Source organism: Berghia stephanieae, chromosome 4 (genome assembly GCF_034508935.2).
Source record: "Berghia stephanieae isolate SIO BIC M18660-M18661 chromosome 4, UCSD_Bste_1.3, whole genome shotgun sequence".
Taxonomy (NCBI): Eukaryota; Metazoa; Mollusca; class Gastropoda; order Nudibranchia; family Aeolidiidae; genus Berghia; species Berghia stephanieae.
The window spans coordinates 8,545,129-8,560,611 of NC_088363.1; the positions used below are offsets into that span (position 1 = coordinate 8,545,129).

The 15,483-nt window shown below is 36.5% G+C and overlaps 1 protein-coding gene across 2 annotated transcripts in view; it reads left to right on the plus strand.

Moving 5' to 3' along the window:
- The first annotated feature begins 3,203 nt into the window (after positions 1-3,203).
- The window catches only part of LOC144969988 (uncharacterized), a 39,349-nt gene continuing 27,069 nt past the window's right edge, over positions 3,204-15,483 (plus strand). The window contains exons 1-2 of one of the 2 annotated variants that reach the window (XM_078909113.1): positions 3,204-3,647; positions 10,897-11,161. In XM_078909113.1, the coding sequence (XP_078765239.1) occupies positions 10,908-11,161 (254 nt within the window). In that variant the 5' untranslated portion in view covers positions 3,204-3,647; positions 10,897-10,907. The remainder of the gene's footprint in view (positions 3,648-10,896; positions 11,162-15,483) is intronic. The other variant, XM_078909114.1, reaches the window with a different exon arrangement.

Below are 15,483 nucleotides of genomic sequence, written 5' to 3' on the forward strand. Positions count from 1 at the left end.
GCGACCCACTTGACTTTTCGATTGCAATTCCTGAAGCCTGGCACATCTCCACAATGAAGAACTGCACATGTTACAGGCTACAATTAACCGTTAACTATGGCTTTCTATCCTTGTCCTTGGCTGTAACCCACCGCCTTTAACTTGTTGGGGTGATTCAAAATATAAATGCCGATAGTTGATTGTTTTGTTTTTCGTCAAAAACATCCAACTTTTGTTGATTTAATGCTTTACTGAAGACAACCGTGCAGTTCTTAAAGTGACAAAAAACAAAAAAAAAAAACAAAAAAAAAACAAACAAACAAACAAACAACAAAACAAACGTAATATGATCCCACCCACCCCCCTCCGTCATAGATCGGTATTAGGCAGACCGCCGTACTATTACGAACAAGTCGTAAGAATAGGAAACTTTGGCCCCACTTTCAAAAATTCATGAGCACCTCTTAAGTAATTAAAACTTATTGAAAGTTAAAGCTGATCAACAAAATTTTAAGGGGTTTGAAGTGTTTTAAAATCCTTTTGACGACAAATTTCTGATTTTAAAAGCTAGCAATATCGACTACAATTTTTATCTTCTAAATATTACGAATTTTTTAAATTTTCAAGTAGTCAGGTCTGTATTAGGTCGGAATTAATACGACCCATTAAAGGGATGTAAGAAGTTGAATTTATTCATTTCTATCATCATGAAAGTTTTCATCTTCTAATTTATATAATTAAACCGTGCTTTTCTTTGCGATTACTTAGTTTTGTCCTGATCCTGGCTGGAGTTATTGGCTGGGAGGGCATGTATACTTTAGTTTTGAGAGATGATATTTTTTTCCTTGTAAATCATCTCTCTGTTATGCTCTGCATTATGATATAATATATGATTGGTAAACATTTGAATGTATTCCTATTCGTGGGACCTGTGCTTGTGTCTGGGTGAGGCATTTAGGTGATCTCAAACTAATTACTTTGATAGTATGCTCTTGGAATCTACATCTGTTTCCCATATGAACCAATTACCTTTTCTTGAGTGCTCTAATTGTAATTCTAAAACTTTTTACTATCCCGTTTTCTTCCTTTTTACTGGCGCTGATATGAACTAGATGTGTTGCAAGCGCCGTAAGACCATTAACAACCAAAAATCACATTAAATTGACACAATATTTTTAAATGATGAGGATAATGATGATGATGATGATGATGATGATGATGATGATGATGATGATGATGATGATGATGATCACCCAAAACATGGAGTTTAGACAGATTAAAGGTCAGATTTAGTCTTGGACCAGAATTTAGTAAGTCAACATAAAAACGACATTTCATGTTAAATTACCATTAGTCAACCCACATAGAAGGGGCATAGGTCATGGAAATTTACATAAATCTCAAAAGTTGGCCATTCCTTACAGAATATAATTCGATAATTTAATAATCTAAAGGATAGTGACCCCCTTCCATGAACAAGCTGTGAAATATATGACTAACAACTAGAGGTGCCGAAATGAGCAAATAAGATGAAGAGAAAGATAAAGGGAGTAAATGTGACTCCAATATAAGGGAACAACACAAAACACATGACGTTTCGACCTCTCAAGTAAACACACACACACATATATATATTAGTAAAAAGCCCGCAATTTCGCGGGGAAAGAACTATTTTCGATATTGTACCCACCATCATTTAATGAGGACAGATTGGTAAACAACGTTGTCTGTGTAACTTCGTACATCCGCTGTTGATTTTTATGTGTGGCTCAACATGAAGTGTAAGCCACTATAGCCTCTGACCCGTGACACAGCAACATACAGTTGTCCGTGTGTGAAAACAGGTTGTGGTAAGAAAATCAACTGCGAAAATAAACCTGATGTAGCAGACGTGAGCAGAGTTGGAAGACGATCCTGGGGAGGCTTTCCGAAAGCTCCTGCAAAGGGAAACAACTCAAATAATATTCCCTCAACTAACCCCAAGAAAAAATAAAACCTTGTACCTTTAACTAACCCTAATTGTAATAGGAAAAACAAACACCCTAGCACCTATGCTAAGACTTATGGTTAACCTTAATAAATAAAAAATCCCCCGATCTCGAGCTAACCCTAATAGAAAAAAAAATCCTCGAACTGCTTTGCACTACTTTTCAATACTTCACAAATCAAAATGGCGGCCGAGAATGAAAAAGTCAAATTAGGAAACTTTTAACTTTCACAAATCTATCTGTTCTAGAGTTTTTAAAATGCTTCTTTCTGATGACAAATTGAATAAATAAACGCATGACAAAAGATCAACTATGAAAATACAAATTGAAAGAATACTGGGGATGTAGGAGCTTTCAGAATGTCTCCCCGATCCTGGGATCGAGAACTTACTTTACAGTACAGTAGTACAGTACTCTGGTTACCATGTTTTAATTGTTAATTGGTAGAATTGAAAGTTTTCCCATAATTTAAAACTAAGTAATATACACTGATCTAACTTACATGAAAGAAAATGGGTGTCTTGACCACTTTAATCCTGAGGTCAAATGAAAATCTGAAGCAGACGCGAACAGTATCAAGTATTCCATCATAATATGTCTATTTTTGGTTTGTACGGGATAGAAGCTAGACAGATACAATGGGTACGAACTATATTACATTTCCATATGCTCGAGGTCATTGGTCACATTGCAAAGTTTGCTCAAAATGACCCACATAGTGAAAAGTGTTCACATTTTAAGAATAACCAACGTTACAATTGGTCATTTTGCTCAGCATGATACACCATAAAAAAATTATACGGCGCACACTTCTACCTAAATATAATATTGTAGAAGTTAATCATAATTACATTTGAAATGGTTTAAAAATAGCTCATTTTATCAAAAAGCTGAGCACTATTATTCCATGATTTTTGTTATATATATGTGTGTGTGTGTGTGTGCGTTCAAGGGAACGGATAGATAGATAGATAGATATATATATATATAGAAGAGAAGAATGAAGAGAGAGAGAGAGAGAGAGAGAGAGAGAGAGAGTCAGAAAGAGCGAGAATGTGATGAAGTAATGAGATCAAAACGGTATAAATCAATAATAAGGTAGGGGACGGGGGTGGGTGGGGGGGGGGGGGGGGGGTGTTATTGAAGAATACTAGACGGCGATAGTGAAATCTATACTTACAGTATGTTTCAACTGAAGTTTTTCATGCATAAAGTGCGGACCACACCCAATTAATTGAGTGAGATACAAAACCACGCAGTAAGACAAAGAAAACAACATCACGTTTATTATATCCGGGCATCTCAATCATTAATTATTCTAACAAAGACAGAATGCTTTTATTACATTTTAGTGGGAAAGACATACTTCATAGACCAATCAATTATTATAATCATCAATTTTGTCAACAAACTCTGAATCCCAAGACTTCCAGTTTCTGTTTAAGAAGATTTGTAAAGTTGGAGATGTTTATAATGCATTAATAAATGAAAATGTTTTCCGGCTGAAAATTTTTCAAAATATGTTTTTCCAGTGAACAACTGTGATAATCTTAATTACGAATCCGACAAATAAGAAATTAGTTATGATCTGTTTACATTGTAGCTACATCCAACATTTCATTCCTGCTGGAATACTAAATTAGGTACTACCCTCAGTGTGTGTTTACAATTCATCCACAGGTAGGAATACAAATAAATTCTGTGTATAGACTTTCGAGTAATTATTAAGACTGATAACCTAAAATGTTGAATGTTGAAAGCAGGTAACTTTTAAAAGGCTGTTTAATCAAGACAATACATTCTTCATTACAACACTGACTCATAATTCTAAAAGGTTACTGTTCATATGAAACACTCTCATTTTATTAACCTTTTTTTCTCATTTTGTGGCCCACTGTAACAATATCGTATTAAGTCTATGTAAAGCAGATGTTGAGAACTGATTATTATTAAAAAAGTTTAAATGGTTATATACAATGCTACAAAATAGCAACACTGGTTTTAAGTGCCTCCATGGATCTGCTCCAAAATACGTTCATGACCTGAAAACCCCTGTACAGAACTTACGATCGTCCTAAGACGTGCTCTTGTTACGCACCCCTTGGAACACATTAAATACAGCTAAAACAGTCCCCCCCCCCCCTCATAATTGGACCGCCAATGCGGAATATTTTACCATTTGAAGTTAGAAATTCAGAATCCCCGGAAGCATTCAAAACAATTCTTTGCTTGATTTCTTTTTCTATTTTTTAATTGTACACTTATATAACATAATTTGCATGTACATCTATGTTGATAAAGTTTTAAATATTGAATATTTATCCGTTTGAATCTAAAGCCCCCCATAGACGCCGACATCCGCTGGTAGCGGGACGGATGACCTATTGCTTTGACCCCATCCCTGCGTTTATCGCAGATGATTTTTGCCCACATACGGGGAGATATTTTTTTTAGGCGATCGGCGATCGGGGGCGTGGCAGTATAAAAAAAGTGGACATTTTTTTTCGGATTTTCGCTGTTTTCACGTCGGATTCGTGATCAGCGTCAAATTTACAATAGGTTTGATACTAAGAACTGTGTGTTTACTCCAAAAATTGTTGAAATTAGAAATAAATGTTAATTAATAGTGAGGCTATGTGGCCGACAGAACCGATCCCAGTTACTGTCTGTTATTCTATCTTTCGTCTTGCCACAATAGTGATTACTTCTCACTAAATTATATCAATTAGACTGTTGAAGGAACGAAATTGACATCATTCCACTCTTTGTTATTGTATTAAGGCAGTCATTTTGGTAATTAGTTCTCACTAAATTATATCAATCAGACTTTTAACGTTCAAGGTTACTCGTAGTTTTGTATGACGGTACGTTATTTCCGACTGGTGGATGTTGCGAGCATTTTACCTAAACTCATAGCATCAATAACCGTCCAAGATATTCGCATCATATGTAGCAATAGCTATAATAATCTAACATGTCGAGAGAGAGAGAGAGAGAGAGAGAGAGAGAGAGAGAGAGAGAGAGAGAGAGAGAGGAGAGAGAGAGAGAAGAGAAAAGGAAGAGAAAAATTTACTTGCGCTATATATACCGCTATATTCAATAAAGGTGCTCAAATCACTTTATAAGGGTCTTTGGCCAACATAAAAACATGTTAGACGAGATATGACTGTTAAGCGATATTGCAATTGTTTCCCGACAGAGACGACGCTGTAAACAGCGAGGTACTCATTTTAACAGTGAACAAGGTGAGAGAATGCGAGTAAAGAGCCTTTTCCAAGGACTCAATTATGCGCCACTCAGAGCGGGACTCGAATCCAGTACCGTCCGATCCAAAGGCGAGTGTCATTTCACAAGGTCACATGCATAGCCGCACAAAAAAGTGATGAGAGAATAGATTCATATGTATTGAAGGAGGAGAGAGCGGATGGAGTGAGTAAAGTTCTTGGATATTTATAGAAGGAACCAAATTGACGTCACTCATCTCATTGTTATTGTTTTTTGACACCCATTTTTATGATTAGTTCTCATTAAAATATATCAGACTATAACGTTCAAGGTTCCATGTAGATCTTTGGGCTGGAGTGATATTTATGGCTGGCGGACTTTGTGAGTATTTTAATTTAACACAGAGCATCAATAGAAGGAATGAATTTGACGTTAGTCAACCCGTTGTTATTGCTTTTAGACAGCATTTTATAATTAACTTATCACTAAGTTATATCAATCAGACAATGAACGTTCGCGTTTGCAGTTTTGTGTGTTAATATGTTATACCCCGATGGAGATGTCGTGAGTATTTTTCCAATACGCATAACATCAATACATTTGCAATCCGATTTAAGTTTAAAAGCAACGTAGACCACGGAAATTTTTCCATTTTGTGGACAATAAAGATTTTTATTTATCGTCATTATTATTATTATTATTATTATTATTATTATTATATATATATATATTATTATTATTATTATTATTATTATTATTATTATATTATTATATTATTATTATTATTATTATTATTATTATTATTATTATTATTATTATTATTATTATTATTATTATTATTATTATTATTATTATTATTATTATTATTATTATTATATTATTATTTATAAAACAAATCGGCAGTGTTCCCGTGGCAGGTTAAACGGGTACTCCTCGGGACTACTCGCATTCGCACCCCCCCCCCCCCCCACCACCACCACCACCACACACACGCACACAGCTCTTTTCTTTTTCTTTTTTTTTTTTTTGGGGGGGGGGGGCGTTGTTTGTAGATTATAATTCAAGGTTACAATGCCCACCCCATTCCAAGGCTTTTTGGCATCTGCCAATCCCAAATGTCTGTGTCAAGGTCGACCGTCATGTCGCGTCAACGGGTGAGGAGAAAAAAAAAAAAAAAGAACTGGCATATTATTATATCATTACATTGAAAATTATGAAAACTATTTTTTATTTTGTATGAAATCCTTTATAAGTTTTACGATGAACAAGAACGAAACTTTTGCCATCTACCTCTTCCTGGCGCAACATTTATAAAAATATTATTAAAAAAAAAATAATAACACAGCATTTATTTGGCGCAATATCCACGTGCTCAAAGCGCTTTACAAGGGGTCCCAAGGCAACAGCAATATTAGACTTGAAAGACGAGACATGACGCCTGTCAGGCGATGTGACATTTTTTCCCAACAAAGACAACGAACGGCCATGTTCTCATTTTACACCTGAGTACGGTGAGAGAATGTGAGTAAAGAGCCTTTTCCAAGGACTCAACTCTGCGCCACTCAGAGCGGGTCTCGAAACCTGAACCTTCCGATCCGAAAGTGAGAGTCATACCACTTGATCCATCACAAAACAGGGAGGGGCACTTTTCTGTCGGCCACATAGCCTCAATATTAATTAAAATTTATTTCTAATTTCATCAATTTTTGGAGTAAAAACATAGTTCTTGGTATCAAACCTATTGTAAATTCGACGCTGATCACGAATCTGACGTCAAAACAGCGAAAATCCGAAAAAAATTGTCCAATTTTTTTATACTGCCACGCCCCCGATCGCTGATCGCCTCGAAAAATATTAAGCAAAGCGGGCTGTGCGGGCGATGGACCGTCCCTTGGTTTATCGGCCAGGTATTTGGCCACACACATTGCGTTTTCACCCCGGTTTGCCTGATCGTGGTTCGGACGCCTATCAAAACCGTGCGTGTATGGAGCCTTTAATAGCTAAGGTAATTGTGGAATTTTATATATATATATATATATATATATATATATATATATATATATATATATATATATATATATATATATATTTATTTAATTTAATTTAAAAAAATTTTTTTTTTTAATTATTATTTTTTAAATATATTTTTTATTAATTATTATCTTTTTTGCATTTTTTTACATGTAAAGCGTCTAGAACTCATATTGCATGAGATTTAACATAATGGGTCTATGTACACCACTATAACATTTTAGGTTTCAGAACTCTATTAATCTAAAGCCTATTATTGAGTAGGCTAGACTTTTGCCGGTTGAAAGTGGTGGGTGCTACGCACTACAAAAGATGGTTGTTTTTAAAAGTAAACTGTTCTTAACATTCTACCTACCTGGGAAGGGGGGGAGGGGGGGGCTCTGTGTTTTTTTTATGATTGACACACGTCTCAGATTGTAACTGTGTGGTTTAATCTACACGAAATAACAATCAAATTCAATTCAATCACAAAATATATCCTCTCTGTCGGCTTTTCTTCCCTTGACAACCCATTTCCCCTTGTTTGTTCAAAATCGTTTTCACGCACCAAGTCCCACAATTTCGTGCACATCAATTAACATATCACAACGAAGTGACCATTCTCACCCCCGGGATGCTAGTCTTCATAATAGTATAAAAAGTAGTCCACAATTGTTGTATGTTTAATCCAAAAGTTGTAATGCAGTAATTTGTTAAGTTTCTTGTCACAAGTTGCACAATTAAAAAAAAAAAATCAATCAAATCCAAATCGCAAAAAGCCGGCGACGTTTTTTTCGGTAATCCAATCGGCCGGGGGGGGGGGGGGGGGGGGGGGTGAGAATAGAGGCAGCCTATCACAAAGTGTTACCAATAAAAACCCGTAATCCATCTATTATTAGGTAAATTGTCTTTTTTGTCAAAAAGTATCCTAATCAATCACTGCATGAGCATGAAGCAGACTTGAGTGAAGAAAACGTCGACGTGAGAATTGTTGAGTGAAGCTAGCGACTGTTAGTAAAATTACGAAGTGAATCGTAGAGATGAAAACAAATCTACAAAGCATTAGAAAATGATGGGAGTGAGGCATCCAAAGTGAAAGACCGGAAAGCTATTCCGGGTTAACAGTGTGCTTAATCTTTACAATCGATACGAATTACAAACTCGAACAATGAAATTGAAACCGTTCGTAACGTTAGGTTTCGCGTTCGAGGCTTTTGATTAGGAACTTTAGAACCCGGAAACGTAGCGCAGAAAATAGGTATCTCGTGTATTGTTGTTTACATTGTAGATAATAAACTTTTAGTGAAAACAAACATGCATAAATGGCATTTTATATTTGTTAGATTCATCACATATGGTTAAATTCTTCTTAAAATCAAGGCTCAAATAATAATTGTTTTGTACAGACACTCGCATTTATTTTGAATAATTAACTTTACAGTGGTCTAAAAATAGATCGAAAGTAAATTTTGATAAGTTTTACCATTTGTTTCATAAAATATTACTCTCCAGACAGCATTTGATGCGCGATCGAATATCTATGAGTATGTACTTCCTTTGCCACCTAACAACCATATCTTTATGGTTATGAAAAAATATAATTTGCTATGGGAGGTGAGCGATCGAAAATAAGTACACGTTTTTTAGCGCTTGCTGCCAGTCCCTTTGATTGGGCGACGTCATTATCTGCTCAGCTTTATAACGTAGTTATGTTATTCACATCAATAATCCTTACCAAATATCAAGATAAGCGCCTATTTATCGGAAAATTAATGGCTGCTGACAGTCACCTTTTTAATTTTCTGTGATATGCACCAAATTGAACTTGTATTGAATTGGATATCAAAAACGTGTTACGTCATAAAATGGCACAAATCGACGTGTACATATTTTTATGAAAACCCAAATTATTATGGCATATTGTTATAAAATCGAACTGTTCTCAACCCAACGTAAACATTGTCCATTCCATTACAACAATGTTAAATCAAGCCCATACTTGTGTTTGGATGTATGACCTGCAAATATGCAAACACAACGGAGTAACACACACCATTGTGGGGTTTTGTTGACACAGTGGAATTAACTATACTTTACTTCTAATCTAGATTATATCTACTCTTTTGATAATCTTATATTTGCTGACTTTAACAATTTTTTAATAAGAATTATACAATTTTTATGGTATATTTACTGACCTTGGAGAGTGCCCTCCCTGGGGTTGGCTTCCTCACGGTCCGAAAATCTAATAAAGATCAAAACCTGTATAATAAAACACTTAAATAGTCAGAGAAACTACACTTCCTCATCTGACATTTCAAATTTTACAATTACAGACATTATAGTTTGGTATTCTTTTCATCCCGACATAATACTATTGGAAACGATGAGTCAAAAATACATCAATATTATTCTCCATTAAAAAGAAATTGTCATAGTTACATCCATTCCTTTATAACATCTTCCTATGCGAATATGTTGTCTAGTGGTATGACACTCTTCGTCGGTGTAATGGGGAATTTAAGGTGGAGATTAAATTTTAAGATTTTAGAAAACTTAAGTAATAATCTCCACACCACCGGAGCGTTTTACATAGTTTGTCAGCTCCTCACTCACATAATTTCCCTATTAATAAGAAGTAAATTATATATAGGCCTGAAACACCTATAATTTCCCCGTTACATATTACATGGACTTATTTAACAGCAATGATAATTGGCTCGGAAAGCTTTCTAAGGATATAAAACCTAACAAGACAATAAGTAATGAATAAACGAATTCCAGTCCCACGTGTAATATAAGTCTAACGCCCAGATAGCAATTTAAATATGTGTACTGCGTGAACAGTACATGATATAGCATGACATAAATAATTGATAGGTACTCTGGCCTCAAGGAGTACCGGTCTGCTCTAGATAACTAGCTAAACTCGAAACCATGGTATTAAATATATGTTCACATTACATGTAGCAAAGTCAAAATGATATCATGCATATAAACCTCATAGGAATAGAGATTTAAAAGTATGCAGAAAAGCGGTTGATACAGACTATAATATATTATTAGAAAGACATTTAAGAAAGTTAACCCAATGTAATCCACTCACCCCTTTATAAAGAATAATAGCACCACTGAATCAAGATAAGCACGTCTGTTCTTGACGATAATATTGTTCGAGAGAATGTCTGGTCGTGGGTGTCACGTTTATATAGAAGGCTAGCGTCTTTGTTTTGAGGCTAGGGTTGTGGGCGTATCTGCCAGATGTTCGCAGTAGTTCTCGTCGCGTTGTCCAATGTTGGCGTAGTTTGAGCGAGTTATCATAGAGGTGTGAAGTTTTGTCGATGCCTTAATTGCGTGTCAGCTGGGAAATGCCATATCGTTAATTCCCCCTGTGACATTCGGGTCTGAAAGTCCGAGGTTCGAGTCCCACCATGAGTTGCGCATAATTGAGTCCTTCCTTGGAAAATGGCTCTTTACTCACACCATTTCTAGGTACTTGGCATAAACCTGGCCGTTAACAGGGTTGTCTATGACGGGAAACGTGTATTATTCCCTCATCATGTCTTGTTCTATATGTTAATTGTTGTTTGTTGACTTGTGATCCCTTGCAAAGCGCTTTGCGTACGTTTTGTGGATATCGCGCTATAAAAAAGCTCAAGTCTTTTTTCTTCTGTTCTTTGTATCTTTTTACCAGACTTAGCGAATATGAATCATTTTGTGCTCAGTTTGGTACTTCTATCCGTTTCTTCCTGTGCTGGGAAACGGATCAAGCCAACTACCCCATTGTATGACAAGGACCATTGCAGTTGGTTGTTGAACCAGAACGGAGAATATGTGAATTCTCGAAAAACTGATGACGACAAAAATGGAAACGAAAACAGGATTACCATCAAGTTGAAGATAAAAGAGAACGATAGGAATTATGAGTATGGAAACGTTTATTCCTGTGATCCTTCAATGTAAGTTGATAAGGCATTTTTGATAGTCCTAGTAATAGTAGTAGTAGTAGTAGTTGTTGTAATATTAGTAGTAGTAGTAGTAGTAGTAGTAGTAGTAGTAATAGTAGTAGTAGTAGTAGCAGTAGTAGTAGTAATAGTAGTAGTAGTAGTAGTCGTAGTAGTAGTAGTAGTAGTAGTAGTAGTAGTAGTAGTAGTAGTAAGTAGTAGTAGTAGTAGTAGTAGTATAGTAGTAGTAGTAGTAGTAGTAGTAGTAGTAGTAGTAGTAGTAGTAGTAGTAGTAGTAGTAGTAGTAGTAGTAGTAGTAGTAGTAGTAGTAGTAGTAGTAGTAGTAGTAGTAGTAGTAGTAGTAGTAGTAGTAGTAGTAGTAGTAGTAGTAGAGGTAGTTGTTGTTGTTGTTGTAGTAGTACTTATAAATGGCGTCTATAGCGCTTGTCACAGGCTCTAAGCGCTTACCAGTTGTATGAAATAAAAGAATAAAGTAAGACAATTGTAGATGGAAAAGCGATACGAAATAAATCTAACAACAACAACAACAAATTATGATAATATTCTAGCGAATTATGACATAAAATAAAACTTTAAACGAGATTTGAAAGTTGACAACGAATCAGAGCATCTCACATGTGATGGGAGAGAGTTCCAAAAAACATGGGGCGCCGAAAATTGAAAGGATTGCTGACTTATATTACGCAAGGTCTTTGGTTTTGACAAGGATTGATTACGATTGGTCATTGCTTGACCTCAAATTTCAATTGAGGACATAGATGCTCAGAAAGTCGTTAATATAGGAGAGATTGTTAGTGCTCAAGGACTTGTAGACAACAGTACACATCTTATAGCCAATGTAACTCACGGAGAAGGAGAGTTGCCTAATAGTGTTTATTTCATACAATGAGTCTGGCTGCGATATGTTGAGCAGCAGAAAATTTACACATTGTGTTTTTAGCTAATTTCGCCCAAAGGGAGTTACAATAGTGCAATTTGGATAAAACAAAGGAATTAATCAAATATGCCGCTATATGCTTTGGAATTAAATAGTGCAGACAAGGCAAGAAAGAATAATACAAGAAAAAAATCATCCAAAAAATTGGTCTAAATCCACTGGGGATCGAACCTCAGACCTTTTGATTACCGATCAGACATGCTTCCATTACACCACAGAGGCTTCCAATAGTTGGGACAATTTTGTTACTATATTCTTCCAAAGGTACGCATTTTACGTTGTGAACCCTCGCTTACATCAACAACACATACATTAAACAGGGGATGACGAGGACGAAAACGGAGACGACAACATTATATTTGAGTTGAACCATTATATTTTTTGACTATTTAAGATTAAGAAATTAAGGAGCGTCACCAGTGTAAGATAAAGATTTGAACAAGTGTATGAAAGGTGCCAGACATCAATGTACATAGATTGCATGGTGTTATTTACATTACTTGTCATAGAAATACCTTTATCAATGATGACGCCAAGGTTTTTACTTGATTGGAAAATTCTATTGTACAATTTCCTAGATTAATACCTGATTTATTTTCATGTTTAACTATCTCCTTACCGACCATTTTCAATATTTTCCCAAACTGGCAGGCTTACCCAGCAGAAAAATTGATTTTATAAACTTTTGTGATGTACAAAATAAATCTGAATAAGAAAAATGTATATTGTGTCGTAACCAATGTTTTAATTTTTCTGTAGGTGGCAAGGAGAGGGTTAAGGATACTCGGCTTTCCACACATCCAGATCTCAGTTTTATAATCTTTTGTTTTTAACTTGTTTTGGTACATCCATGATTCAATCTCGTTAAAACAGCTCGGGAGTAGTTGTCGTTGTATTAAGAATTGTAAATCACTAGCGGGTACTGAATCATAAAATTGATCTTAGATTAACTAGGATAACACACTAGAAATGGGCTGTATATCTATAATAAAAAGGACAGGGCCAAGAACAAAGCCTTGTGGCACTCCAAAGTTTAGTAAAATTGCTCTGACAGAACACCATTGGCCACGACAGTCTGCCATGGATGTTGTAAACATGATGCAAACCATTTAAGGGCAATTCCTTGTAGAAGTAGTAGTAGTAGTAGTAGTAGTAGTAGTAGTAGTAGTAGTAGTAGTAGTAGTCGTGGTAGTAGTAGTAGTAGTAGTAGTAGTAGTAGTAGTAGTAGTAGTAGTAGTGATAGAAGTAGTTAAAGTAGTAGTACTAATTGTAAATAGAAAAGTGCCAGAAGACAATAGAGAATAAAAAATTCTCGCGGCGGTGGTTGGGTTTGAACCTGCGACCTTATTGGTACGACAACTCCGCCTGGCAGGTGAGAGCGTGGCTCTACCGTGTGAGCTATCCACGAACACAAAAATATTCGTTTCAAACTCAAAGTCATTACTACTAGATCCCTCTCTCACCCACTTCTTGAGACCGCCGATTCGTTCGTACACCACCATCGCGAATAATTTTGACCAGCAGTTAAGCTTAATAGCCAATATTCTCAACACAAACATATAACATAGAAACGATTGAGACATTGAGTATGCTCCGGTGTATGGGGTGAATTTTAATTCAGAAAAGTGAGTGGAGCAGGCACTTATGTTGGTAACAACAGATATGAAGTGAATAGAAAAGTGCCAGAAGACAATAGAGAATAAAAATTCTCGCGGCGGTGGTGGGGTTTGAACCTGCGACCTTATTGGTACGACAACTCCGCCTGGCAGGTGAGAGCGTGGCTCTACCGTGTGAGCTATCCACGAACACAAAAATATTCGTTTCAAACTCAAAGTCATTACTACTAGATTCCTCTCTCACCCACTTCTTGAGACCGCCGATTCGTTCGTACACCACCATCGCGAATAATTTTGACCAGCAGTTAAGCTTAATAGCCAATATTCTTAACACAAACATATAACATAGAAACGATTGAGACATTGAGTATGCTCCGGTGTATGGGGTGAATTTTAATTCAGAAAAGTGAGTGGAGCAGGCACTTATGTTGGTAACAACAAGATATGAAGTGAATAGAAACGTGCCAGAAGACAATAGAGCATAAAAAATTCTCGCGGCGGTGGTGGGGTTTGAACCTGCGACCTTATTGGTACGACAACTCCGCCTGGCAGGTGAGAGCGTGGCTCTACCGTGTGAGCTATCCACGAACACAAAAATATTCGTTTCAAACTCAAAGTCATTACTACTAGATCCCTCTCTCACCCACTTCTTGAGACCGCCGATTCGTTCGTACACCACCATCGCGAATAATTTTGACCAGCAGTTAAGCTTAATAGCCAATATTCTCAACACAAACATATAACATAGAAACGATTGAGACATTGAGTATGCTCCGGTGTATGGGGTGAATTTTAATTCAGAAAAGTGAGTGGAGCAGGCACTTATGTTGGTAACAACAAGATATGAAGTGAATAGAAAAGTGCCAGAAGACAATAGAGAATAAAAAATTCTCGCGGCGGTGGTGGGGTTTGAACCTGCGACCTTATTGGTACGACAACTCCGCCTGGCAGGTGAGAGCGTGGCCTTACCGTGTGAGCTATCCACGAACACAAAAATATTCGTTTCAAACTCAAAGTCATTACTACTAGATCCCTCTCTCACCCACTTCTTGAGACCGCCGATTCGTTCGTACACCACCATCGCGAATAATTTTGACCAGCAGTTAAGCTTAATAGCCAATATTCTCAACACAAACATATAACATAGAAACGATTGAGACATTGAGTATGCTCCGGTGTATGGGGTGAATTTTAATTCAGAAAAGTGAGTGGAGCAGGCACTTATGTTGGTAACAACAAGATATGAAGTGAATAGAAAAGTGCCAGAAGACAATAGAGAATAAAAAATTCTCGCGGCGGTGGTGGGGTTTGAACCTGCGACCTTATTGGTACGACAACTCCGCCTGGCAGGTGAGAGCGTGGCTCTACCGTGTGAGCTATCCACGAACACAAAAATATTCGTTTCAAACTCAAAGTCATTACTACTAGATCCCTCTCTCACCCACTTCTTGAGACCGCCGATTCGTTCGTACACCACCATCGCGAATAATTTTGACCAGCAGTTAAGCTTAATAGCCAATATTCTCAACACAAACATATAACATAGAAACGATTGAGACATTGAGTATGCTCCGGTGTATGGGGTGAATTTAATCCATAAACGGATGAAGCAAAGTCACTTCTATGGTAAAATAGATATGAGTGATAGAATAGTGCATAAGACTTAGAGAATAAAAATTTTCGGGGGTGGGTTTGATACACCGATCCGTCTTCAAATGTGGAGTGAGAGGGGCTCTAGTGTAATGACTTGATGAAACGAAAAT